The 25497-nt window shown below is 45.9% G+C and overlaps 1 protein-coding gene across 2 annotated transcripts; it reads left to right on the forward strand.

The window, feature by feature from the left end:
• The first annotated feature begins 6342 nt into the window (after positions 1–6342).
• On the forward strand, positions 6343–24582 carry TNFRSF13B (TNF receptor superfamily member 13B). 2 transcript variants are annotated; one of them, XM_079952908.1, is made up of 6 exons: positions 6351–6426; positions 13958–14084; positions 16943–17063; positions 19394–19510; positions 20427–20654; positions 24115–24582. In XM_079952908.1, exons 3-6 carry the CDS (start codon positions 16958–16960, stop codon positions 24384–24386), a joined length of 723 nt encoding a protein of 240 aa, XP_079809034.1. In that variant the 5' UTR covers positions 6351–6426; positions 13958–14084; positions 16943–16957; the 3' UTR covers positions 24387–24582. The 2 variants fall into 2 exon arrangements, with proteins under 2 accessions (XP_079809035.1, XP_079809034.1); XM_079952909.1 differs by lacking the exon at positions 13958–14084 and having other exon boundaries at positions 6343–6426.
• The last annotated feature ends 915 nt before the right edge of the window (positions 24583–25497 follow it).

The following is a 25497-nucleotide window of genomic DNA, read 5'->3' on the forward strand; positions in this document are numbered from 1 at the left end:
TTTATTGTCACTTGTACAACTTTTATACTGTGAGATTACACAAGCACCCCTCCACTCAGCTCTATTAGTCTTAATTCCCCTCATTTACTGACGCACACCCACCAAACCCAAAAGTCAGTTGCCCTGTTGTTATCTTTTCATGCAGCAGCCTAACAGCCCATGGATAGAAGCTGTTCTTTACCCTGTTGGCACAACTAATCATGCTTCTATATCTTCTGTCCAAGGGCAGGAGATCCAGATAGTGCCAGCCAGGGTGTGAATCATCCCTGAGAATTTTCCTCACGCTCCTGAGGCAACGTTCTTCCGCTATTTCAGCGGATTCATGGGACAGCCCATAATATCTTGTGCTGTATTCACCACCCTCTGTAGGCACTTCCTATCAGTTGATGTCAAACCAGCGTACCACACTGTGATGCAGTAGGAAAGGACACCTTCTATTGTGGACTGGTAGAAGGAGATAATCAAATGTTGATTGACATCGTTCTTTCACAATACTCTGAGGAGATGGAGTCTCTGTTTGGCTTTCCTAACCACCTGGGTTGTATTGATTTTCCAAGTACAGTAAGGTCTTGTACAGTATGCCATTTCTTTGAATAAAGAGTTAACTTCACTGACAAGGGAGCCCTGCTTCTTTCGTGTGTCTGACTCTGGCCCTGACACCTGCTAGTTTTTAAAGTGCCACAATGGGACTATCCTCTACGTGTGTTTGAGACTAACTGTGCGACACCAAAACATGTCTACTCAGAATTAATCCCACCGGTTCCAATGAAGATTGCAGCCAAACGCAATTCACACCTCGAACATGTATTCTTGTGTGTAGTGTAGTTGGAACAAGTTAACAGAACAGTTGGGCCAAAATGGAACAGTGACTGCAAATCTCACCTCTGGGCCAGTTTCTGTAGACACTACACACACCCCTCTCCGTCCTGCGTCTATGCAAGCAAGAGGCATGATCAGAGTGCACGGACACGCTCCCGCCAGAACTACAACCACAATAAAAACTACTCTGTGGAAGTGGGAAGCAGGCCTGCCAGACAGGCACAGCTGGGGGAAATCCATAGGAGCAAATAGAAAGGCCAGGAGGTTCACATTTGGCCCTCAGGTCTGAAATTCCCCCTTCCAGAGAAGACAGTAAGGGCAATACAGTCATACCTCGGGTTACAGATGCTTCAGGTTGTGTTTTTTCAGGTTACGGACCGCTGAAACCCGGAAGTATCAGAACGGGTTACTTCCGGGTTTCAGCAGTCGCGCATGCGCAGAAGCGCTAAATCGCGCTTTGCACATGCCCCAAAGCACCAAATCGCAACCTGTGCATGTGCAGACGCTCCACTGCGGGTTGTGAGCGCTGCGGGTTGCGAACTTGCATCCCGCACGGATCACGTTCACAACCTGAGCGTCCACTGTATGAGAGCCAAACTAAGTTTGGCATATTGCACTGCTGGTGTGTAGGGAGAGGGTCAAGCCAGACTGGGACATGTCACGGAGGGGTGACTTAACCCTCCCCTCCTCACCAACAAGGTCCTGCTTGGGGTCCCCTACAGTGCAGCATCTTTTTGTAAAATAAAATTTAAAAAAGCGAGGGGGGAAATAGCGACACAAACAACATGATGAGCATCGCAGCTAGTTTGTCCCCCTTGTTTCCCCGAGAGGAAACGGGCTGCCCCACGCAGTTGGTGTATATGATAACAAACAAGCAGTTCTCTGCAACACGGCTTTTTCTCTAGGTTTTCCCGCTCTGCCTTGTAAGCAGGAACGAGGCCCACTTCTTGTAAGTGACTTTGGAAGCCGGAATCACATCATATTTCTGACTGGCATTTTTCTTTGCTGCCTGCTTGACTGGGTGAATTTCAGCCGCAGGAGTTTCCATCCCCTCTGGGGGGGGGCGCTGCCTCAATGCTCTGGGGGTTTCAGTTGACCATTTATAGAGCACTGGCTTCCCTGACACGGTTGGTTGCCTTCCTCGGTTGAGTCAGAAAACTGCTAGGTCTTCTCTCTCCTGCGGAGGCCTCAGGTCTTCATGGCTGAGAGAAGTGCTTTGGCGCCTGCGAACCGATTCCCATGATGCAGTGTTGCATCGTGGTTTTCTTCCTCCTTAAAAAGTAAAGGTAAAGGTACCCCTGCCTGTACGGGCCAGTCTTGACAGACTCTGGGGTTGTGCGCCCATCTCACTTAAGAGGCCAGGGGCCAGCGCTGTCCGGAGACACTTCCGGGTCACGTGGCCAGCGTGACATCGCTGCTCTGGCCAGAGCCAGAGCCAGAGCCGCACATGGAAACGCCGTTTACCTTCCCGCTGGTAAGCGGTCCCTATTTATCTACTTGCACCCGGAGGTGCTTTCGAACTGCTAGGTTGGCAGGCGCTGGGACCAAGCAACGGGAGCGCACCCCGCCGCAGGGATTCGAACCGCCGACCTGACGATCGGCAAGCCCTAGGCGCTGAGGCTTTAACCCACAGCGCCACTAACCGCATCTAAATACTTGGTTTTTGTTTGTTTATGAAGTGTTTTTGAATCACTTTGGATTATGTGGGTGCTATGGTGTGTCACCCAGTTAAAGAAATCTTAGCCAACTAATTGTGTGGCGTTTGCTTCGCCAGATGCAGCTTTGTCACGCTGGCCACGTGACCCGGAAGTGTCTCCGGACAGCGCTGGCCCCTGGCCTCTTAAGTGAGATGGGCGCACAACCCCAGAGTCTGTCAAGACTGGCCCGTACAGGCAGGGGTACCTTTACCTTTACCTTTAAAAATGTTATAGATTGAACATACAGTATGTGAAGTTGTGTAACCTGCTCCCCCCCACCCCCCAGTTAAACAAATTAATGGATACCTGAAGAGGCAGGAAGCCTTATACCTTACCTTTGCGTGGGATTAGAAAATGGGAAGTTGCAGGTTGAACTGTGGGTGGTGGATGTACTAAGACTGGGGGGGGGGGGGAAGGATTTTGCAGTGCATGAAACTCTCTCCTCTTACTCCCTGCTTAGGTGTAAGACCTGGTCTACACAGGTGAAAGAATGAGATAGGAATGACGTGGTAGAATGACTGTGGTGGACTTCAGTTGTACATGCTCCTGTGTAAAATAAAGTTAATAAATCCCCACGAGCAGAAAGCTAGCACATCAAGGAGAAAGGCTCCAGCCCCAGTTCTTTCCCTGCTGTGCTGGTTTTCTGTTTGCAAGGAGTTTTTTTGACAAAGGAGAACTTTCACAAAAGCCATCCCCTAACAACTGTCTGAAGTGGTACAGTCCATTCTGCGTTTTGGTCCTCTGCCCCACCATTGTGCTATGTAGGTAAACTAGGTTTAGAGTGGCTACGTGCAAAGATAAAATGGAGAAAAGAAATCTGGGGCACCCCCGCAGATGACAGTTTTGCAGCCTAAGAGGATGCATCTCCCTTCCCACCCTCGCCAAAAAAACCACTGCGTAGTCAACAGCTGCCCAGCTGAATCGTAGAGCAAGGCTGCTGCTGCTGCTTTGCACCAAAGTTCTCCTCCTCGCTTGCTGATGCTTCTCACACGAAATCAAAGATGCTAAGGGATATTTCCCATGAAACACCTTTCAGGGCAGGGCGGGAGAAGGCCTTAATTATTCATGTCACAACAAACAGCAGTACAAGGCGGAACAGGAGGATGGGTGTTTGGTTTCATGTCTTCTGGACGCTCGGCCGTCCGATGCGTGTCATTGAAGTGACCTAAATCTCAGAAGCAGCTGAAGCAGAAAACCAGAATGTGCAAGGAAGAAGCACCCTCCCAGAAGTGAAAAACGGGTGTGCTTGCTGCAGAACCCCCGTGCTCATAGGAAAGACCAGTGCCTTTTTTATGGGGGTACGCAGGGGTACACATACCCCTAAACATTTTGTGAATCTAAGTTTGGCCTCATTGAAGGGCAGTATTTCAATATGAGTAGGAAAATGGTAGTAGCCCTAAACATTTTTTTTAAGGAAAAAAGGCACTGGGAAAGATAACTCGCAAGTGTCGCCCCTTCCACTGATACACATTGCTGAAGGCTCTTTGTATCCCTGTTTGAACCATAGTTATAAAACTACAGAATCCGCTTCCATGACTTGCGCAGATGGCCACCAACAAAAGAGGATGAGGCTAAAAATGGCTACTAGTCATGATGGCTATAAGCTGCCACTTCTGTGCTTGGAGGAAGCATGCTTTTAAAGAAAGTTGGTGGGGAATAAGAGACCAGAGAGAATTTCGGCACAGTTCGCATTTAAAGGCAAACTTATTTGCGCTTTCCAAAGCAACAGAAGAGAACCAAAGTGCAGCCATCCTTTGACATTTGCACTCCTCTGAATTTTGCAGTGCAATTCTCTGGTCAAGTAGCGTGTACAAAAATGCATGGACTGAAATAAATTGTGCATAAAAATGCATATATTAGTAACGATGCAAAAATGCATGACATTAGGGAAGATATAAATATTAGGAAAAATGTGTCTATTAGGGGAAATGTATTTTATTAGGATTATTAGGAGAAATTTTTGCTCAAATGTTGATGAATTTGCATGAGAATTAAAAAAACCCCATCAGTTTTGACTAATATACACACTTCTGCAAGCAATTCTCCACAATATAATGAATTTGAGTATGTACCCCCATATATGCCTTTTATGTACATTTCTCCCATTCTATGTTTTTTTGTAAACTTTGTGGTGTTTTTTTAAAAAACATTATTAACAGTTTTCACATACCAAATTATCCAAACAAATCATCTCCATTATTCCCCCCCATTTCCCCCTCCCCAGCAAACCCTCCCTGCCTCCCCCCTAAGACTTCCCTCAGCTTCTCTCTCTGATTTCTCAACCAATTTTAACTTCTGCATATTATAAAATTACATACATCTTTATCAAAACAAAATAAAAAAAATCCTTCCAGTAGCACCTTAAAGACCAACTAAGTTAGTACTTGGTATGAGCTTTCGTGTGCATGCACACTTCTTCAGATAGTGTGTCCTTCAGCTCTCTATATTGGACAAACAGGCCAAACCTTACGCCAAAGAATAAACGGACATAAATCCGACATCAGGAACCACAAGACAGAGAAACCAGTAGGAGAACACTTCAGTCTCCCAGGACATTCTATACAAGATCTCAAAGTAGCTGTTCTATTACAAAGGAATTTCAGAAATAGACTGGAAAGAGAAGCTGCTGAATTGCAACTTATTACCAAACTTAAAACCATGGAGAGACCTGGTCTGAACAAAGACATTGGATTCTTATCTCATTATACATGACAAAGCCATTTTTCACCTTCTCACCCCTTGCTTTTTCCTGTAAGACCTATTGCAGTCGTTAAGAGTCGTCAACAGGCTCATCACAGCTATCTGCCAATCACCCAATCCCACCACCCTTCTGAGTAATACCCCTCCCCACCTTCTCACTATATAGAAGGGTCTGGTGACTTCTGTTTCAGTGTATCTGAAGAAGTGTGCATGCACACGAAAGCTCATACCAAGTACTAACTTAGTTGGTCTTTAAGGTGCTACTGGAAGGAATTTTTTTTTTAAAAAAATTTATTTTGTTTTGACTGTGGCAGACCAACACGGCTACCTATCTGTAAATACATCTTTATATTATCTATCTACTATGTTGACCCTCAATAAATTTGTGTCTGTTTATTCAAAACCTGCCAAGGAGTCCAGTTCATTTTGTTGTCTTTTTAAGTAATTTGTGAAAGGTTCCCATTCTTCTTTAAAATCACAGTTGTCCTTGTCTTGTCATTTGCATGTCAATTTCACCAATTCTGCATAGTTCATTAAACTTTGTTGAGTTGGAGAATGGCTTTGCAAAATTCGGAGGAGTGTGAACTGTGTTTCAGGTCGCCTAGTGCAAATTTGTAAAGTGTGAATGATGCAGTTTCTCATTAAAATGCAGACAAAATTAATTTCTCTCCCACCCTTAGTCCATCTCCCCAGCTTTAGGCCCAATGTGACGGTGAAAAAAACCTGAACCAACAGTTAGTATTGGAAAACAATGACCAATCTCTCAGATTAAAAAAAAACCCACTAAATTGGGAATAGTACGTGTATAGCAATTGGGGGCAGGGAGAGCCATATTTGGAAGAATCTGCCCCTCCTTATAGGTCCACGACCCCTGGCAGGGTTCAAACTGGCAACTCACATCCCTGGGTATTTAGAAACTAAGCTGTATCCTCTCTCTTCAGAAAAAAAGGTGTGGCAAGGAGTTTCTCTGTCCCCTTGACACAGCTGTGAAAAAGGGCCTCCTACCATTTCAAGAGATTCATTGTGGGGTTCATTTGCATCAAAAGAATGCGAGGGAAACCCCCCGGAAACAAACAGCAGAGAGGCTACTCAAATCAAGTACTAATAATAAATCTCTCTGTCAAGGACCAGAGTGACTGGGCTCAGGGCTCAAAGATGAGATGACCTACAGCTGGGAGAATCTCTGAGCAGACCAGGAAGGTGGGGAAGTGTAAGTAAACGCAAGTCCTTTTGTTTTCCTACGTGGTCGCGAGGGTCTGGGAGGGAGGCATGGCCAAGACTGGATGATGAATAGGAGTAGGAAGGCAGATGAGTGGGGCTGACTGAGATTTGTGGGTTAGTGACTCGTTCGTCCTAATGGACCAGCTTGCCCTAGTTGCTAGGCCCAGGTCTGGACACAACTCTGGGACCCCTGAGAGCTATCTAGGAATGAGAATTTCAACAAGCATGGCTTTTTCTATATCAGGGCTGGCGCCAAAGTTTTGCGAGGTTGGGCATTTGCTGAGGGGGCCCTACCACAGTTAGGGGGCCCACTGCCAAAAGACCCCTGGACCTGCTCCCCCGGTATACGCCAAAACCTGCTGGCTCGTTCACCGGCCTCTCACTCTGGCCCAGGAAAAAGAAGAGCGGTGACGACTTATGTAGCGGCCATCTGACTTGCTAGAAAGCATGTTGTTGGAGCAATAAAGAAGAAGGAGGGGGTCCCGCAAAGGGTGCTTTGTCCAAGGGGTCTTACAATATCTGCAACCAGTGCTGAGACCTGTATCACAAATTCAGTTCAGGATCAGCAGGGGAACAGGCATAGCTCAGTGGTAGAGCAGCTGGGTTCAATCCCCAATGCATATCGTCCCAATTTTGGGAACCCAAAACAGAGACACACGTCTTCCAGGATGCACTCCCGGGTGTGTCACGTGACCCACACCTTGCTCTCGTCCCCCCCCAAGCACTTTTTTTGGGCAAGAGCAAAGCACAAGAAGTGTGCGTGAGGGCACAGCACCCAAAATGGCGCCCATTATCCCAGGCAAAAAAACAGATGTCCCATTTTTTCCAGAGCCCTTGGTGGGTATGCCAGTGGTATCTCCAGGTAAGAGGCATCTCCTGGTAGGGCTGTGAGAGACTCCCTGCAAGAAACTCTGGAGAACTTTTGCCAGTCATTGTAGACAGTGTTGAACTAGAGCAGTGTTTCCTAAACTTAGATCTCCAGCTGTTTTTTTAACTACAATTCCCACCATCCCTGACCACTGGTCCTGCTAACTAGGGATGATGGGAATTGTAGTCCAAAAACAGCAGGAGACCCAAGTTTGGGAAACATTGAGATGGAGGTATCAATGCTCTGAGAGAGTATAAGGCAGCTTTCCTGGGCCTTTGGCGATGGCAGAACAAGTGCTACAAGCTTGGAGGACTTGGGCAAAAGGCCCTCAGTGGATCTGCCCCCTCTAGGAATGGGCCAGCCTCTTCCTGACCGTTCGTTGTGGTCCATTTGCTTATCCTTTCCTCCTGGACAGGGGGAGAGTTTTTATTAGGTTCACATTTATAGGCAAAGCTACTTAATTCACACCTACCGAAACAATATGCAAACGGAAGCACAACCACCCTTCGAAACCTGCTCTTCTCTAAGTTTTGCAGTGTAGCTCTCTAGCCAAATAGTTTGTACAAAAATGCATTTGATAAGGTAAATTGTGCATTTAAAAATGCACATATTACTGAAAACAGCAAAGAAAAATGCATTCTATTAGGGAAAAGTATTTTCCAACAATCTGCATAATTGCACACAGACGTGTATATTATAAGAAATTCACACTAAAACGCTGGTGAATTTTCATAAGCTTTTTTTTGGGGGGGGGAATCATGAAATGGTGTAGAAATGGGGAAAACTCAATTTAAAACTGGAAAAAAATGATAAAACTGGAACAGATGGGTCCATCCATCCCTACTCTGGACCCAATCCATATTGGTTGAGAAAACCCAGAGCACGCTGCAGGCATAGCTATCGCAAGCTGTGACGTAAGGAAATGAAAAGTGGCAGGGGAAATCCTTTTGGATCTCCCAACTCTAAAATTCACATGAGCTGTGGTAATTCCGAGCCCTTAAAAACGTCAGCAGCCACAGAGAGTCAGGATAGTTAGCACGCCTTAACATGCAGAATACTGTACAAACAACCCTGGCAAGTCAGAAAGAGCCCAGCTACACAGCTTTTGGTTTCAGTCAGACCTAATTCTGGAGTGACTTGTTGAGAGCTTTCTGTCCCCAAAAAGAGAAAGAAAAAACAGCACAAAGCGGTGTCCTGGCAGCCGACCATGTCGTATTCAAGATGACAGGAGCCTCGTGCAAACCTCAAAGAGTGGCTCTCTTGTGACAATTCTCCCCCCCCCCTACAAACCTTACAAACCTGGGATTCTGCCTGACCCCAGCACATGCAATAGTTATGCAGTCTTAGCAAAGAGACAAGCAGAGCCGTGTTCTTTCCGCACGTATGACAAGACCTGGTTGTGAAATGGCATTGAGACAGGGGTCCTCCTGAAAGTGTTGGACTCCAGCTCCCATCAGCCTCAGCCACCATGGTCATGGCCAGTGTGATGATGGGAGTTGGAGTCCAGCAACATCCCATCCCTGCTTCAAATGGAGGCTATGTAAAATTATTATTACTATTGGAAGTTCTAAATGTTTGAAGTTTTATTGTGTTTTTACATGTGCTTGAAGCCGCCCAGAGTGGCTGGGGAAACACAGCCAGATGGGCAGGGTATAAATAATAAGATTATTCTTATTCAATACGCCTTGTGAATAAAGAATCAGTGTTGCACAGACAATGTTTAGGTTTATTAAGTTTTAAAGACCACATCTACGCTATACATTTAAAGTGGTATCATACCGCTTTCAACAGTCTTGGCTTCACCCACATAATCTAGGGAACTGTGGTTTGTTGAGAGATGTTAGCAGACCCCAATTTCCCTCACAGAGCTACAATTCCCAGAGAGATTTAAACACCAACTCCTCTTCCAAGGGGATTCTGAGAACTGTTAGCACTCTTAACAAGATACAGTTCCCAGAATTCTTCAGGGGAAGCCATGATGTGGTCTGATACTGCTTTAAATGCATAGTGCAGGTGGAGCCTAAAATGCATAGGCCATCTCTTCCAATGTGTGAAGTTGCTAGCAGTTAACAATAAATCCGCATAATGGAGGAGCTGTATATTTGGCTCTCCAGATGTTCTGAATTAGAGCTCCCATCATCCCTCGCCATTGCCCATGCTCGCTAGGACTGATAGGATTTGTAGTTCAGTAACTTCTGGAAGGCCAAAGGTTCCCCACTGTAATCCCAGAGAGCCTTAGGGCACTTCTGCATTATGGACTCGGTGCTGTTCATGGATGCAAACCATCCTTGCAATGCCCTGTAATACTAAGTAATAAAGCAAACAACATGGAAACAGCAAACCCAGTTTACATGGAGGAAGAAGTATGGAGTGACGCCAGCAGGGTGCAGACATTTCAAAAACCCTGCATGCATGAGCTGTACCAAGTTGCTGCCGTGTGGAAGCACGCTAAGGTCACATGCATGCCATTAAGTTCTAAAGTATTCATATATTGCTTTAAAAGCTATGGCATCCCACACCGAAAGAATTATGGGAACTGTAGTTTATTTAGGATTGAGAGAGAGTTGTTAGGAGACTCCTATTCCCTTCACAGAGCTACAAGTTCTCAGAGTGGTTTAGCAGTCCATCCTGCTTCCCAGGGAAGTCTGGGAATCTGTGAGGGGAAGAGGGGTCCTAACAACTCTCGGTAGCCTTAACTATGGTTCCCAGGATAGCTGTCAACTGTCCCTTATTTGGCAGGAAACTCCCTTATCCCAGCGCCGTGTCCTACTGCTGTCCAGGATTGATGATGTCCCTTAAATTTCCCGGGTTTCATGCTCGCCCGGCTCGGAAGGGAAGCAGCGGCTCGGGGTCCTCCGCCGCGAGAGAGAGCGCGCATGAGCTGCTGCGTCTCTGTCTCTCCTTTTTCCCCCTCAGGGGCTTGTCGTGAGGAGACGGGTGGCGGCGGGCGGGCAGGCAGTCCCTCTCTTGCGAGACTTCCGCCGTGCTGCCAGGGGAAGCCGGAGGCGGCTGAGGAGGCGGCCTGAGGGAGGAGGAAGAGGAGGGGATGGGGAGAGACGCAGAAGGGCGCCGCAACCGCCTCATGCTGGGCTCGCGGGCGAGAGTCTCTCTTCCTCCCTCCCTCTCTCTCGGGTGGGGAAGGGCCGATGGAACTCCTCGCGCCAGGACGGCGGCAGCCACGATGTGCATAAGCTAAGCAAAATCCCTTATTTTGGCTGCTGATCCCTTATTTTCAAGGCTGCTGGTCCCTTATTTTCCAATCTGTAAGTTGGCAGTTATGGTTCCCAGGATTCTTTGGGGGGAAAGCTTTGACTGTTGAAATGGCATGAGTGTGCTTTAAATGTACTGTGGGGATATGGCCCAGGTCACTAAACCAGTAGCTTTCAAAACTGCCACCTTATGGGAACTTTCTGGCTTGTTTGCTGGGGAATCCCAGGAACCCCTTGTGCAGTACAAAGGATCGTGGTCATAGCTGTCAACGTTTCCCTTTTTTAAAAGGGAAATTCCCTTATTCCGAATAGGATTCCTCGCAAGAAAAGGGAAAAATTGACAGCTATAATCGTGGTGAAGGGTAGGGAGAGCATATTTTAAGGGTTCACTCTCCATTCCCTGACTAGGCCTGTTGGTCTAGTTGGAGTGTGGCCACGAACACAGTCAATACCACGCTGTGGGGCTGCATTGCATGTGGAGATGGACAATGGCAGGCTGCCTGGCTTTGAGGGAAGCCGGAGCACTGTTACTACGGTTTTCGTTGAGGAACCATAGAGTTCACCAGAACACAGCTTGAAAACAGCCATGCCATTGTGAAAGTCAGTACCAAAACCCAGAGACAGCCCAGCTGTCCACCTGAGGTGGAAGATTCAACTTGTGTCCCACCCCGTCCGTCACCTCGGCCTGCTTAACTGTATGGGCTCTGTCAGCGCAAAACTTAAAAGAAAAAAGAGCCAGCATCTATAAAGCCTGGTGAAAAACAGGCAAGAGAACCGTTAGTGGGGAACCATTGGCCTTTCAAGATGTTGCTTGAACTACAACTACAACTCCCATCATCCCTGGCCATCGGCCATGCTTGCAGGGGCTGGTGGGAACTGTAGTCCAGCAATCCCTGGAGGGCCACACCTGAAAGGGAGGGTGAGGAGATTGAATCCTGAGGTAGATTGGCTCACTTTAGTCTGCTGTGGAGGCTGGTCCATTAGGATAAATAGGGCAACCTCAGTCTGGCCTCAGCCAGTACCCACCTCCCCCAGACCCTCCAAGGCTCCCTATTTTCCAGGAACAGTCCTGGATTTACAGAAGCTGTCCTAATCTTTGATTTGGTCCCATGGCAGCCCGCTTTTCCTTAGGATGTCCCTATTTTCATCAGAGAAATGTTGGAGGGTATGGAGTTATCTGACCCCTAAGTCATCTGAAGGCAGCCCTGTATAGGGAAGTTTTTTCAATGTTTCATGTTTTATTATGTTTTTATATATGTTGGAAGCAGCCCAGAGTGTCTGGCGCAGCCCAGTCAGATGGCCAGGGTATAAATAGTAAAATTATTATTGTTGTTATTACTTATTATTATTATGGAATAGGAAGTCCCTATTTTCATTAGAGGAGTGTTGAAGGGTGCTTTCTTAGGGTGTGTTTGTGCTGTCTATCAGTTTGTTCCTCCTCCTCAAACTCAGCGTTGCCCTTGCATAACTCAGCTGAGAGGTAGAGTTGTTGTTGTTTAGTCGTTTAGTCGTGTCCGACTCTTCGTGACCCCATGGACCAGAGAACGCCAGGCACTCCTGTCCTCCACTGCCCCCCGCAGCTTGGTCAGACTTATGCTGGTAACCTCGAAAACACTATCCAACCATCTCGTCCTCTGTTGCCCCCTTCTCCTTGTGCCCTCCATCTTTCCCAACATCAGGGTCTTCTCCAGGGAGTCTTCTCTTCTCATGAGGTGGCCAAAGTACTGGAGCCTCAGCTTCACAATCTGTCCTTCCAGTGAGCACTCAGGGCTGATTTCCTTCAGAATGGAGAGGTTTGATCTTCTTGCAGTCCATGGGACTCTCAAGAGTCTCCTCCAGCACCATAATTCAAAAGCATCAATTCTTCAGCGATCAGCCTTCTTTATGGTCCAGCTCTCACTTCCATACATCACTACTGGGAAAACCATAGCTTTAACTATACGGACCTTTGTTGGCAAGGTGATGTCTCTACTTCTCAAGATGCTGTCTAGGCCTGTCATTGCCCTTCTCCCAAGAAGCAGGCGTCTTTTAATTTCGTGGCTGCTGTCACCATCTGCAGTGATCATGGAGCCCAAGAAAGTAAAATCTCTCACTGCCTCCATTTCTTCCCCTATTTGCCAGGAGGTGATGGGACCAGTAGCCATGATCTTCGTTTTTTTGATGTTGAGCTTCAGACCATATTTTGCACTCTCCTCTTTCACCCTCAATAAAAGGTTCTTTAATTCCTCCTCACTTTCTGCCATCAAGGTTGTGTCATCTGCATATCTGAGGTTGTTGATATTTCTTCCGGCAATCTTAATTCCAGCTAGGGATTCATCCAGCCCAGCCTTTCGCATGATGAATTCTGCATATAAGTTAAATAAGCAGGGAGACAAAATGCAGCCTTGTCGTACTCCTTTCCCAATTTTGAACCAGTCAGTTGTTCCATATCCAGTTCTAACTGTAGCTTCTTGTCCCACATAGAGATTTCTCAGGAGACAGATGAGGTGATCAGGTAGAGAGGTAGAGAGGGGATGAATATAGATTTACTTGGTCCTGCCTGTCATTGGCTCTGGCTGCCCCTCCTCTTGACCTCCCTGCCACCTGCCCTATCAATTCCAATGGACACCAACAGCCATTGGTATTGGGAAATGCCGTTTTTGAAAGCCTCTCCATGTTTATTCCTTCATGAGTTGCCATAATAATGATAATGATAATGATAATGATGATGATGATGATAATAATAATAATAATAATAATAATAATAATAATAATTCTCTAGGCAGCTTACCGAGTGAAATAGACAAATTTAAATAGCATGCCATCTAGTTTAGAAACCAACCCAGCTATAGCAAATAATAAAATTCACTCATAAAAGCCAACATATATCGGCAGGCACAAATCAAACCTTGAAAAAAAGCACACCAAGAACTCAGGCCAATGTAAGTTTCAATAGTGGGAGTGGTTCCTACTCGCAAATTAATAGTTGTAATAAAAACTAATCCATTCCAAAGTATGTATTCTGACAAGGATTACAAACTCAAATAGAGATTCCAAACTCTAACAGAGCTTTTAATAACAAGAACTCCAATTTATTTAACAAATCAAACCTTGGCAGCCAACCAGATAGATAGATAGATAGATAGATAGATAGATAGATAGATAGATAGATATAGCATAACAAAACATATGCTAAAACCTAAAACTGGTAGAATTGTCATAATTCTGTAATTCCTGGGGGGGAGGGGATGACATCAATTGTGTTAAAAGATGCTAAAAGATCTGAGAAGACAAAAACAAAGTCTTTGGTGCTGAAAAATCACTGACAGACACAGCAGCCCTCTTTCTCACAAGAGATTGGCACACAGACGGTTCAAACTTCTGAAAAGTCACCGCTCCTTGCATGTTGCCCTTCCTGAAGGAGGCTGGATCCCACCCTGTTTTTGTTTGTTTTCTACCTGCAGGTTCGTTTCCACGAAAAGGAATGCCAGATATCTCCTGACTATTTAAACAGGACTGCCATACGTCCGGGCTTTCAAAGGTGGAATTGACGTCTGGGCGGGGAAGGTGACACATTGTCCTGGATCTTAGGCAAGTCAAACTGAAAAAATGCAGGTTTTTTGGCGTTTTTGTTTAAAAGAGCTCAACAACTTTGGGGTGTTCCTAAATAAAGCTCAACAACTTTCGAGGTTGTAAGAGCCTGCATCATATGGCTTCTCCATCTGATAATATCAGATGGATGTTAGCCTCTTCTTGAAATACGGCAACCCTGCTTTAAGGTGATATGTTGCTGCTTTAAATGTATATCGTGGGGGGTGGGGGTGGGGAGGGAATGGCAGCACAGAATGGAAATAGCCAGAGCCACACATCCTTAATCACATTCTGGCATTTGCCACAGAAGAAAGCGTTGCCCTGCCATGGCAACAACTAGATCCGACCACAGGAGGGCGTATTGAAGCTGAAATTGTCACAGTTCAGAGACAGTTAACAGTGCCAGTTTTTCAATGAAAGCACCACAGGAGAATGAGCTTGGAGAAGCCATCTGATGCAGGCTCTAACAACTGTTCGAAAGAGAGAAAATATAACCATTGCTGCGTCTTGTATAAATTTTTGGTTTTCCAAAAGGGCAAACAACTAGAATGGAGTCCAAAGACTCTCCTTGGGAAATTAGGTTAAAAAAAAGGTATCACTTTCCTTTGCCACAATCCTTTTTCACTGGCCTCAATGTATTGTCCAGCATTCAGGGGTGGTTTGACCATTGGGGCAGATGGGGGGGGGGCACTGCCCCACCAGCGTCAGTCAACCCTCTTACTTGCAACCACTCCAGAGGATTGTAGTATCAGCTAAGTCTCTCCCCCCAATTCTAATACGTTTTATTCCATTTTGAAAACTTAAAACACAATAACTTCAAATTCTGCATACATTTTTATTTCAAAATAAGCAGGGTGGCTTCCCACCCTTACCTTACTGTGGTGTTTTTGTTTCAACCCATAATCTGCTGCATTTTATGTCAAACTCTAATAACATATTTCCTCTGTTACACTTATTGCCCTTCTTAATCCGCTGCTCATAATTCAAACCCTTTCAAAATTCATTTGACTACAGTTCTTTCTCAGGTATTCCAAAAAGGGTTTCCATTCTTCATTATAAACTGTCAGCTAAGTCTCAACGTTGCCCCTTGTAGAAATAAGCAAGGATGATGATGGGGAATTCGTTGGTTCTGCCTGTCATAGGTTCTGAGCTCCACCTCCGGTATGGAGCCTTGGGATGCGGGTGGCGCTGTGGTCTAAACCACTGAGCCTAGGGCTTGCCAGTTGGAAAGTCGGCAGTTCGAATCCCTGCAACGGGGTGAGCTCCCGTTGCTCGGTCCCAGCTCCCGCCAACCTAGCAGTTCGAAAGCACGTCAAAGTGCAAGTAGATAAATAGGTACCGCTCCGGCGGGAAGGTAAATGGCGTTTCTGTGCACTGTTCTGGTTTTGCCAGAAGCAGCTTAGTCATGCTGGCCACATGACCCAGAAAAACTGTCTGCAGACAAACGTCGGCTCCCTTGGCCAGTAAAGCGAGATGAGTGCCGCAACCCCAGAGTTGTTAGTGACTGGACCTAATGATCAGGGGTCCCTTTACCTTTACCTTTACCTCCCCCAAAGGTTCAGAGAAGGACAACCCAAATTATCAAGGGGGATGAAACGACTCCTCTGTTAGGACAGATTATAGCATTTTGGGCATGATAGAAGCACATAAAATTATACATAGCACAGAGAAGTAGTTCTTCTCCCTCGAAATGCTAGACCTTTGGGGACCCAAAGAAGCAGAATGTTGGAAGACGCAGGACAGACAACAGAAATTCCTGAATTGCGTGGCGTTGGGCTAGATAACCCTCAGGCTCCCTTCCAACTCCTCAGTGATTCCTTCTTCACAAACCACAGAGTTAAACTACAGAATTTGCTCCCCAAAGAAGCAGTGATGGGTCACCAAGTTGGATGGATTTGAAACAGGCCTAGGCCAGTGACTGGAAACAGCTGGAGGGGGGGAGAGAGGTTCAGGTCCTGCTTTTAGGCTGTCCATGGGCATGTGGCTGTCCAGCAGGGGTACCAACTTGAACAAAACGTTGGGGGGCCCAGTTAAGCATGATCAACCACAACACACATGATCAACCACAACACACACAACATTTGAATGCCAGTGCCCATCAACTTTGAGGGTCCAAGGCCCCCTCAGATGGTTTATGGGAAGGGGAGCAAAGGGACCTCAGCCCCTAGGACAGGCATAGGTAAACTCGGCCCTCCAGATGTTTTGGGACTACAATTCCCATCATCCCTAGCTAACAGGACCAGTGGTCAGGGATGATGGGGATTGTAGTCCCAAAACATCTGGAGGGCCGAGTTTGCCTATGCCTGCCCTAGGAGTTAGCTCCTACGTTGGCCACTGTGAGAACAGGATGCTGGAGATTGAAATTTAAGATTGAAAAAAGAAGAAGAGAGAACTAAGGCCGCATTCACGACATGCCTTTATAGCAGTATCATGCCACTTTGAACAGCCATGGCTTCCCCCAAGGAATTCTGGGAGCAGTAGTTCATGAAGGGTGCTGAGACATTTTAGGAGGCCCCTGTTCCCCTCACTAGAGCTACAATTCTCAGAGTTTCCTGTGAAGAGGGGTTGATTGTTCATCCACTTTGGGAATTGTAGCTCTGAGGAGGGGAAGAGGAGTTCCCCGACGACTCTTGGCACCCTTAACAAACCACAACCCGTGGAATTATTTGGGGGGAAGCTACGACTGTTTAAAAGTGGCATGATACTGCTTTAAATTTATGGTGAGATTGTGGGGTAAGAGAAACCCACCCCTCGTACCCTTCTTTGTGGTCCCCCAGTTCCCCTTTTGCAGAGAGTGAGCCTGGCACCATTGCCACTTAACAGTGGGATTTTCACTCTACCCCTCCCTATTTCCACAGTCTTCCTGGGTTGCCATGCCATGTACAAAGGACAAGTTCTGGGACGAGCTCTTGCAAGAGTGCGTATCCTGTAATGTCACATGTCACCCGCGCCCATTTGAAGGATGTGCCGATGCCTGCAGTGAGTGTCCTGGGAACATGTGATGTTTTATTTTTTAAAAAAGTTGCAATATTTGCGTGCCTCTTTTCAACCATGATGCTCCCAGATCCTGGAATCAGATCAGCTGACATCAATTGCTGCATTCCCCTTGCAATGGCAGTTCAGAAATAGCCTTTGATGGTCCCAGAGAAAGATAATCTCTCCCGGCTCCTGGCACGCTTTCCTGGAAAAATGGTGGTATAAATTTTTTTGTAAAAAAAAGAGAGAGAAAAAAGAGGATGTTCATTTGCATAAAATTTGCACAAAAATTGAATATGTTAATTTGTAAGCTTAAATGAAAAATGTGTGACTATGATTTAATATTGCATTTCTCTGTCCTGGGGAAATGGGCGGCCAAGTGAGCTGTGTGTTTTGCACAGCCTGCTGTTCAGGTGCTACTAACCTTTGATGGGAAGCTGAAAAGGCCCTTGCCCTCCTTTCTAAAGGGTATTTATTGGTGTTGCCAGACCTCCAGTCTGACCTGAAGTCTCCAGGTGTGCCTGGCCCCCTGTAGATGTCAGATGGAGGTGAATCTCCAGGTGGACAAAAGTCCCTTTAATAATAATACATATTATTAAGAAGACTTACATGCAGCTTGCAAGCTTACAAAGCCCAGCAGGAGCCAGCTACAAATTGTAGCATACTTGGAGGTGGGGAAGTGCCCCCCCATTAACTTCCATCTCCAGGGCCCATCCTGTGACATCACCAGGGGCCACCCTAGCTCAGAGGTTTGGGATGTGAAACCTCAGGATTGGGGATGCTCCTGATTTGACAACTCTAGTATTTATCTTTTGGCCAGACTTGGACAAGACAGCCCTTCAAATAGGGAGCTCCACCAAGTAGGAAAGAAACTCTAGGGTTGGAGAGGGGGTGTTTTCATCAGAGTCCTCTTCCAGAGTCCACCAGATGTTCCCAGTGGTGCTCAGCCTTGGCCAACATACTTTCCAAAGGGAGCTTGTCGCAGCAGGAGCAGGAGACACCCATAACCTCTTCACCAGCCTGATTCACCTCTGACTCTTGGCCTACTCTCCTGAGTCAGCTTCTGCTTCTGGACTTTGCTCTGTCACAGGCTCCCCCAGCTCACTAAGCCCTGTTACCTCTTCAGTTTCCAATACCTCATCCTCCCAGTCTTCTCCCTCTTCTCCAGTGTGGCGTAGTGGTTGAGTGCGGTAGATTCGTAATCTGGTGAACCGGGTTCGCTTCCCCGCTCCTCCACATGCAGCTGCTGGGTGACCTTGGGCTAGTCACACTTCTCTGAAGTCTCTCAGCCCCACTCACCTCACAGAGTGTTTGTTGTGGGGGAGGAAGGGAAAGGAGAATGTTAGCCGCTTTGAGACTCCTTCGGGTAGTGATAAAGCGGGATATCAAATCCAAACTCTTCTTCTTCTTCTTCCTTGTGACCTCTCATTGTCGTCCCACCACCAATCTCGGGGATCTGAGCCTTTGTCTCTTGGGGGTTCCCCAGATGGTAGCTCCCACTACTCCTCAGTGCCCAGCCAGTCCATGACATCGACCTTGGGTCAGTCACTAACCAGCCTAACCAGCTTCACAGGGTTGTTGTAAGATTCAAGGAGGCGGTGAAGAACCATGCATCCCCCTTTGAAGGAAAGGTGGGCTATAAATGCAATTCAATAATAATTTCCAGAGCAAGAAGCATATTTTCTTTGTTTGAAAAGGTTTTAATCAATCGGTCTAATGGCTAATTGAATATAGCTGCAACCCTAATTGGAATTGGCATGGGTTACGGAGCTCATTTACGAAGAGGGATGTTGAATCTGCGACTCTCCGTGTATTTTGAACTACAACTATTATCATCCCTGACCACGAAGGCTGGGGTTGATAGCAGCTGGAGTCTAACCGCATTGGGAGTGCCACAGACTCCCCCATCCCCGTCACAACAAAATATTATAATGAGCTAATTTATGAAGCCCATAAAAATAATCACGATCCCTATTTATCACCACTTATTTCTGACAACAAGCGCTTTGCAACATCTGAAGGGCGCGTCAGCCATGCTTGGTAGATGCAGGCTGATTTAACAGCTGGCAATAGGTGCAAAAAGCTTCACGGAATAAGGTGAACCGGCTGGCAAGCCAGATGCTCCAGCAGTTCAGTGGCGAGAGGAGAGCAATCCCTCTTCCAGCTTTCGCCAACCTCAAGGATGCTGCTGTTCCCATGGCAACATGAGCCGGTAGCCAATGAACTGCAGGCGGGCCCAAGATTGGACCGGAGAAAATGCTGACTCGTGACTGGAGCATCTCGCTCGTTATTTATTTAATACAATGGATGCAAACCCTGTTTTGTCTCCTCAGGTTCCATGGACTGCAGCAAACATGAGGGCTTCTACTATGATTGGCTCCTGAGGCAGTGCTTCAGTTGTGTTTCTATCTGTGGGCAGCACCCCAGGGAATGCAACCCTTTTTGCAAAAGTAAGCGCCTGGGATGAATGGGCCACATTAGAGCTGGAAAGCAGGGTTTTCCTCACTGGATTCTCAGCCCCAGATGATACCTCCAGGCATATAGAGAGAGCGTTCCCTCTCAGAGTGTAAATACAGCTCAACTCCCTCCCGCCCCGCCCAGACGCAACACTCCAGAATTAGATTACAGAGCTTCTGTGTCAGAGGATACCTGTATAAACCAAAACGTTTGGGGATAAAGGACAGAATTCTGTGCTGCTGCTAAGATCCAGTGTACGCTATGGCTTTAAAGCACATTTGAGGCACATCCTTCCCCTCAAAGAATTCTGGGCAGTATTTTTTTTTTTTTAATATATATATATAACAACAATATGTAAAGGATGAGAGACATGAGCTTGCTGAGCTAATTCAATTGAATTAGGATGTATGAAGGGGGGGTGGGGGAGGTCAAGAACTGGGGTTAGGAATGTAAGGATATGAAACTTTATATGTGTTGTCTTTGTCTGTGTGTGTTTGTGTTTATAAAATGTGAAAACCCAATAAAAATTTTATAAAAAAAAAAAAAAAGAATTCTGGGCACTGTAGTTTGTTAAGGGTTGCTGGGAATTGTAACTCTGTGAGGGGGAAACTACAGTGCGCAGAATTCTTTAAAGGTATAGCGTGTACGGCTGATGTGCCAACACACCAGGCAGATTGGGGGTGGGGGTGGGGGTGGGGAATAGTGTAATGTGTGTGTACAAAGTAAGATTGTACAACCACTGGCCCGTGGCTCTCGGAAGGTTTCCCAGCACAGAATGTGGCCATTGGACTGGTAAAGGTTCCTGATTCCTGCGTTAGGCACTGTACACAGGATGTTGACCAAAGCTCCATGGAGGATTCCTGCTAGATAAGCAGCTGTTGACCTCGTTGCCCCTCCACTGACTTTCAGAGGATGCTACACCTACCTTACCAGCGGTGGCTGCTCTCCAGGGTGTCCAGTGCAAGATGGACAGTGCGTGTGACCAGCGGATGGTCATCTACATGGTCTTGGGCATCTGTCTGTGTACTCTGCTCTTCTCCTTGCTGTTGACTTGGGTTCACTTTAGGAAATGGGTGGATGCGGCGATCTGCCAAGCCGGTACCATTGCTTGCCGGAAAGGAAATGACAGCCCCAAAGGTAAATGCTTTCTATCATTTGAGTTCAGATTTCTCAAACGCAGAATCTACATTGTCCAGCATAGAATCGGGTCAGATCTACAGATGCATCAGAATCAGGTGGTGGGAGGCAATAAAGGACTCGCTCACAAATTTATTGACAGTTGCACGAGTTATTATAGCTAGGAAGTGGAAGGGGCAGCAGAATATAAAATGGAAGAATGGTATAGAGGTGTGGGATATAGCTATTAATGATAAATTAACATGTGCCATTAAGGTAAGACGGTGGAATATGCAGGAGGAATGATTTTGAGGAGATATGGAGGGCGTTTGTAGAATTTGTACTGTTAAAATGGAAAGGGGTTAAACCGTCGCAAGAGGTGTTGAAGTTTTGGGAGGTTGGATAGTTACAATGGAATGGTCTCAGTGGTGGGGTGCACATTTTTATTCTTATTTATTTATGATTATTACTTTGTCAAGATAAATAAAATAAAATAATAAAACAAAATGAATCAGGTAGTGGGGAGGACTGTACGCTTTAGATAAATAGGTGTGGCAATCACATTGGTATATGCTCCTCCTATTTTATTTTTTTTAAGCTTTCCCCACAAGAGGAAAAGGAGAGCGTAAAGTTGGCTGAGTTAGAACTCTTAACTGCAGTGAGGTTTGTCTGAAGAATGTTAAAAACTATGATTCCCCACTGAAGTCTAAAGGAGAACAGTCTACTATCAGACCTCAGCATTTCTGCTTTATCAAAGGTTGTGTTTATGCCACAGTAAACTCTTCTGGTCTAAAGATGTAACCCACAGTAAATTAATCTATTAGATTAATAGAAAAGCTGGCATTAATTTAATTTTTTGAAACATTTAATATTTCCCCCAAAAAAGTGACATACACAGGACAGAGAATGCTTTCATCTGTTCTGGCAGGCACTAACACCCTCCCCCCACCCAATAAATAATAATTTGGTTCTCTCCCACCCACCCCTTTTATAATTGTTTACCCATATGTGGATTTCTGTATTTCACTAGTTTAAGTGATCAAGTGCCTATAAGAAATCAAACAAATCTCTTTCAATAGAGGACAGCCCTAAACACACACTCACTCTCTCTCTCTCTCCCTCCTGTGCCAAGAAAAACTGTATAAATTATTTAACCCACTTAAAAACATGCTCGCTTGTTTCCTGCTTCTGTTAGGCCAGGGGGACTTTGCAGGAAACTCTGAAGATAATGGAAGCCCCACACTCCCATCTCCAAAGCACACACTCACCACCAAAAAACTTCCCTAGCCCACACCCCATCTCCTCAGACCTCCCTGGTCTACAATCTTCAAGTGCGTCTTTGCCACCAGAACTTGGAACCTTTCCCAAAGCAAAATTCAGGCTTCGTAGGCTGCTGGATTCCTCCCTCAACAGTGGCTTGCCTTGTGTAGGGTTGCCAGGCCAGGAGCATCCCAGACCCCGAGATTTCAGAGATCTAGAAACCTGAGATCTAGAAGCAGCCTCCGGTGGTGTCACATCAGTGAACCTTGGAGATGGAGGTTAATTGGGAGGGGGAAATGGAAGCAGGCAGCCAACACACATCCAGACTCATATCCACAGTCGGTTCCCGCTGGGCAGAAGCTTGCAATATGCATACACATACACAGTCTTCTTAATACTATTAAATGCACTCTGATGCCAGCGCTCCACTTGCCACCTGCAGGGAGCCAGAGTGAGGCCTGGAAGCTTGGCAAACCTAGCACCATGCCACTGCCTCTTCTCATTTACATTTTCAGCCTCATAGAGGCCTTTCCCCCCCCCTAATGCATTTGTCTTTTATCTATGACATTGCTATTTACTGCATTCACAGCCTCTTTTTCCTCCAAGGAGCTCCAAGGGAGCGTTCATGGTTCTCTCTCCCCCTGCCCCTTGCCAATCATATTCCCACAAGATTGCGGGATAGGTTAGTCTCAAGAGATAATGGCTGGCCCAAGGTCAGCCCGTGAGCTTTGTGGCTGAGTGGGGACTTGAACCCTGGTCTCCCAGATCCCAGTCTGACACTCTCAAGAGCTATACCACACTGGTCTTCAACTGGAAGGAAAGATTCCACAAGTAGCCTATGCCACAGGTCGCTGCAACAACCACCCCTTTATCTCCCCTCCACTTTTATTTTCTTACTTTTAAAAATTACAGTGATGGGGAGAGAAAGGAGAAAAACAGAGGAAAGTACCATTCTACCTTATGCTCAGGCTGGGGGTGCCATTGTTTATGTAGCCAAAACAGCATTGCTCATGCACAACAGGGAGTTTGGGGACTGGTGGAACCCCCTGGTTTGCAGCAGCGCAAGAAAGGGAAGGAACACCCCCCTCAAAAAAGAGCCTTCACGCTACAACATTTTATTACAGGTCCCAGCTGCGCAGCTAAAAAAAAATGACACTGGTATGTACTCTACAGGGTTAGGCTTTGACATTAATTCTTGCTTCCCTGTGGAGTAGTTCTGTGAAGGGGAAAGGGCTCTCCCAAGAGGGAAAGAGATTGATGGGGGAAATAGGGGCATTTCAGGATCAAATCAGAAGCAGGGATGGCTTTTGTAATTCCTGGTCTGTCCCTGGAAAATAGGGACACTTGGGAGGGCATGTGAAGCAGTTAAGACTGGCATAAAACCAACAGATGTACCCCAAGCAGTGAAAGGTATTGTTTAGCGCACACTGTTCCTCTTCTTAAGTTCAGGACAGTGTGCAAGATTCTATTCTGCCCCCCAAACCTCACAGCAACCCAATAATTCTCTCACGCCTTTCCCAGCCTCCTCAGATACTCTTTGTGCATTGTGCCATCCATTCCACTCTGTTGTGCTTCTTTTGGTGTGGAGGCCTCAGCAAATGCCCAGCTTTATTGCCTTCTGGATGGATTATAAATATAATGGATAAACATGCCCTCCAACATTTCTCCAATGAAAATGGGGATATCCTATTTAATAACACCATCATCATCATCATCATCATCATCATTATTATTAATACCCCACCCATCTGACAGGGTTGCTCCAGCCACTCTGGACATCTCCCAACATATATAAAAACATAATAAAACATTAAACATTTTAAAAAAATCCTTCCCTGTACAGGGCTGCCTTCAAATGTCTTCTAAAGGTTGTATAGTTAGTTATCTCCTTGGCAGAACTCCATACCCTCCAAAATTTCTCCAATGAAAATAGGGACCCATAACCTTCAATATTTCTCTGATGCAAAATAGGGACGTCCTAAGGCAAAGTGGAACATTCCGGGATAAAACCAGGATGGCTTCTGTAAATCTGGGACTGTCCCCGGAAAGTAGGAACACTTGGCCTGGATAAATAAAGGCCCAAACCTCATGCAGTGATTTTCATGGCTGAGTTGAGATTTGAACTCGTGTCTTCATGCTCCTTACCTGATACTGCCTGCCACACCACACTGGCAGCTTCTGGGAAGACTCCCGCTTTAATGCACATGGGCTTATTTTTCAGAGTGTCTAATGGAAGCAGGGAGCGTGGGGAGCGGATCCAGCGGCAGCCAGACACCAGAGCCCATTGAAACCTGCGGCTTCTGCTTCCCAGAAGCAAGCCCTGCTGTTCAAGAAACCAGGGCGTGTCACAGGACTTACCAAGCCGGGATGGAAGGGAGTGCCGCCGTGGCAGGGACTGCTGGCATAGGGAGTATGGGAACCATTCCTACCCCTGAAGATGGGCACTTCCAAATTATCTGCTCTCCCTCGCAAGAAAAGATGCAGGTGAATTGAGATACCGGGCAATGAGATACTACAGGACCATAGCCGCCCCTCCACACTAGAGCAAAGCTGCGTGAATTTTCCAGGTTCTTCCTCCACACAATTCCCCTGGGAAGGCCTCCTTACACAAACTGCAGAATCCGGCAGGTAAAACAATTCCTGGACTCAGCCACTTCAGGACTGCAGGTGGCAGCGATTTGCATGTCTGAATTCTTTTTTTTTTTTTTTAATACATTTTTATTCAAGATATACAATCACACACATCGAAAAAAACAAAAAAAAAAATACACTTATTAATAAACATATTAATTCTAAATAATTTACATAATACAATATATTCTCTCCCCTTTTATACAAAACACAAACAAAAACAAAAACACCACCATAAAATTCTCTATATTTGGGCTCTATTTAAGAGCCTTGGACTCCCTTCCACCCTTTTGGTAAGTATCAAATAAATTCCACGATCACGTATTTTCTTTTTAATCTTAAATATTAATTTTTCTCTGTAAGTGTTAGTCCTAAAACCGCCAGTGCTTTCTAGAATTCATTTCCAATATATTTCCAATATTTACTCCAGTTTTTTTGAAATTTCTGTTCATCATGATCTTGTATTCTGTCTGTTAATCTAGCAAGTTCAGCATAGTTTACCATTTTTACTTTCCAGTCACTTATGCTAGGTATTATTTCCGATTTCCAGTTTTGCGCCAACATGGTTCTTGCGGCTGTGGTGGCATAGAGGAATAGCATTTTGTCCTCTTTTTGGATTTCTTTGCCTGGCATTGCCAGCAAGAAGGCTTCAGGTTTTTTGGGAAAGGTGTATTTAAAGATTTTTTAAAGTTCATTATAAATTAATTCCCAAAAAACTTTCACTTTATTACAAGACCACCACATGTGGTAGAGGTCGCCTTCTGCTTCTCCACACTTCCAGCAACTTTTATTCTTTAATCTATACATTTTTGCCAATTTTGCCGGCGTATGATACCACCTATACATCATTTTCCAGATATTTTCCCTCAATGCCATACAAGCCGTAAACTTTATGTTGTTATTCCATAGTTCCAACCATCTTTCAAACTCGATATTGTGACCGATATCCATCGCCCACTTTGTCATTACCTCC

This window comes from Podarcis cretensis, assembly GCF_951804945.1.
Source record: "Podarcis cretensis genome assembly, chromosome: 14".
In the NCBI taxonomy this organism is placed as follows: Eukaryota; Metazoa; Chordata; class Lepidosauria; order Squamata; family Lacertidae; genus Podarcis; species Podarcis cretensis.

Bases quoted from the DNA above. Each gene is read 5' to 3' on its own strand.
- TNFRSF13B (XM_079952909.1), top strand. From the start codon at position 16,958: ATGCCATGTACAAAGGACAAGTTCTGGGACGAGCTCTTGCAAGAGTGC. The intron at 19,511-20,426 runs GTAAGCGCCTGG...ACTGACTTTCAG, and splicing joins ATGCAACCCTTTTTGCAAAA to AGGATGCTACACCTACCTTA. The intron at 20,655-24,114 runs GTAAATGCTTTC...CTTATTTTTCAG, and splicing joins AGGAAATGACAGCCCCAAAG to AGTGTCTAATGGAAGCAGGG.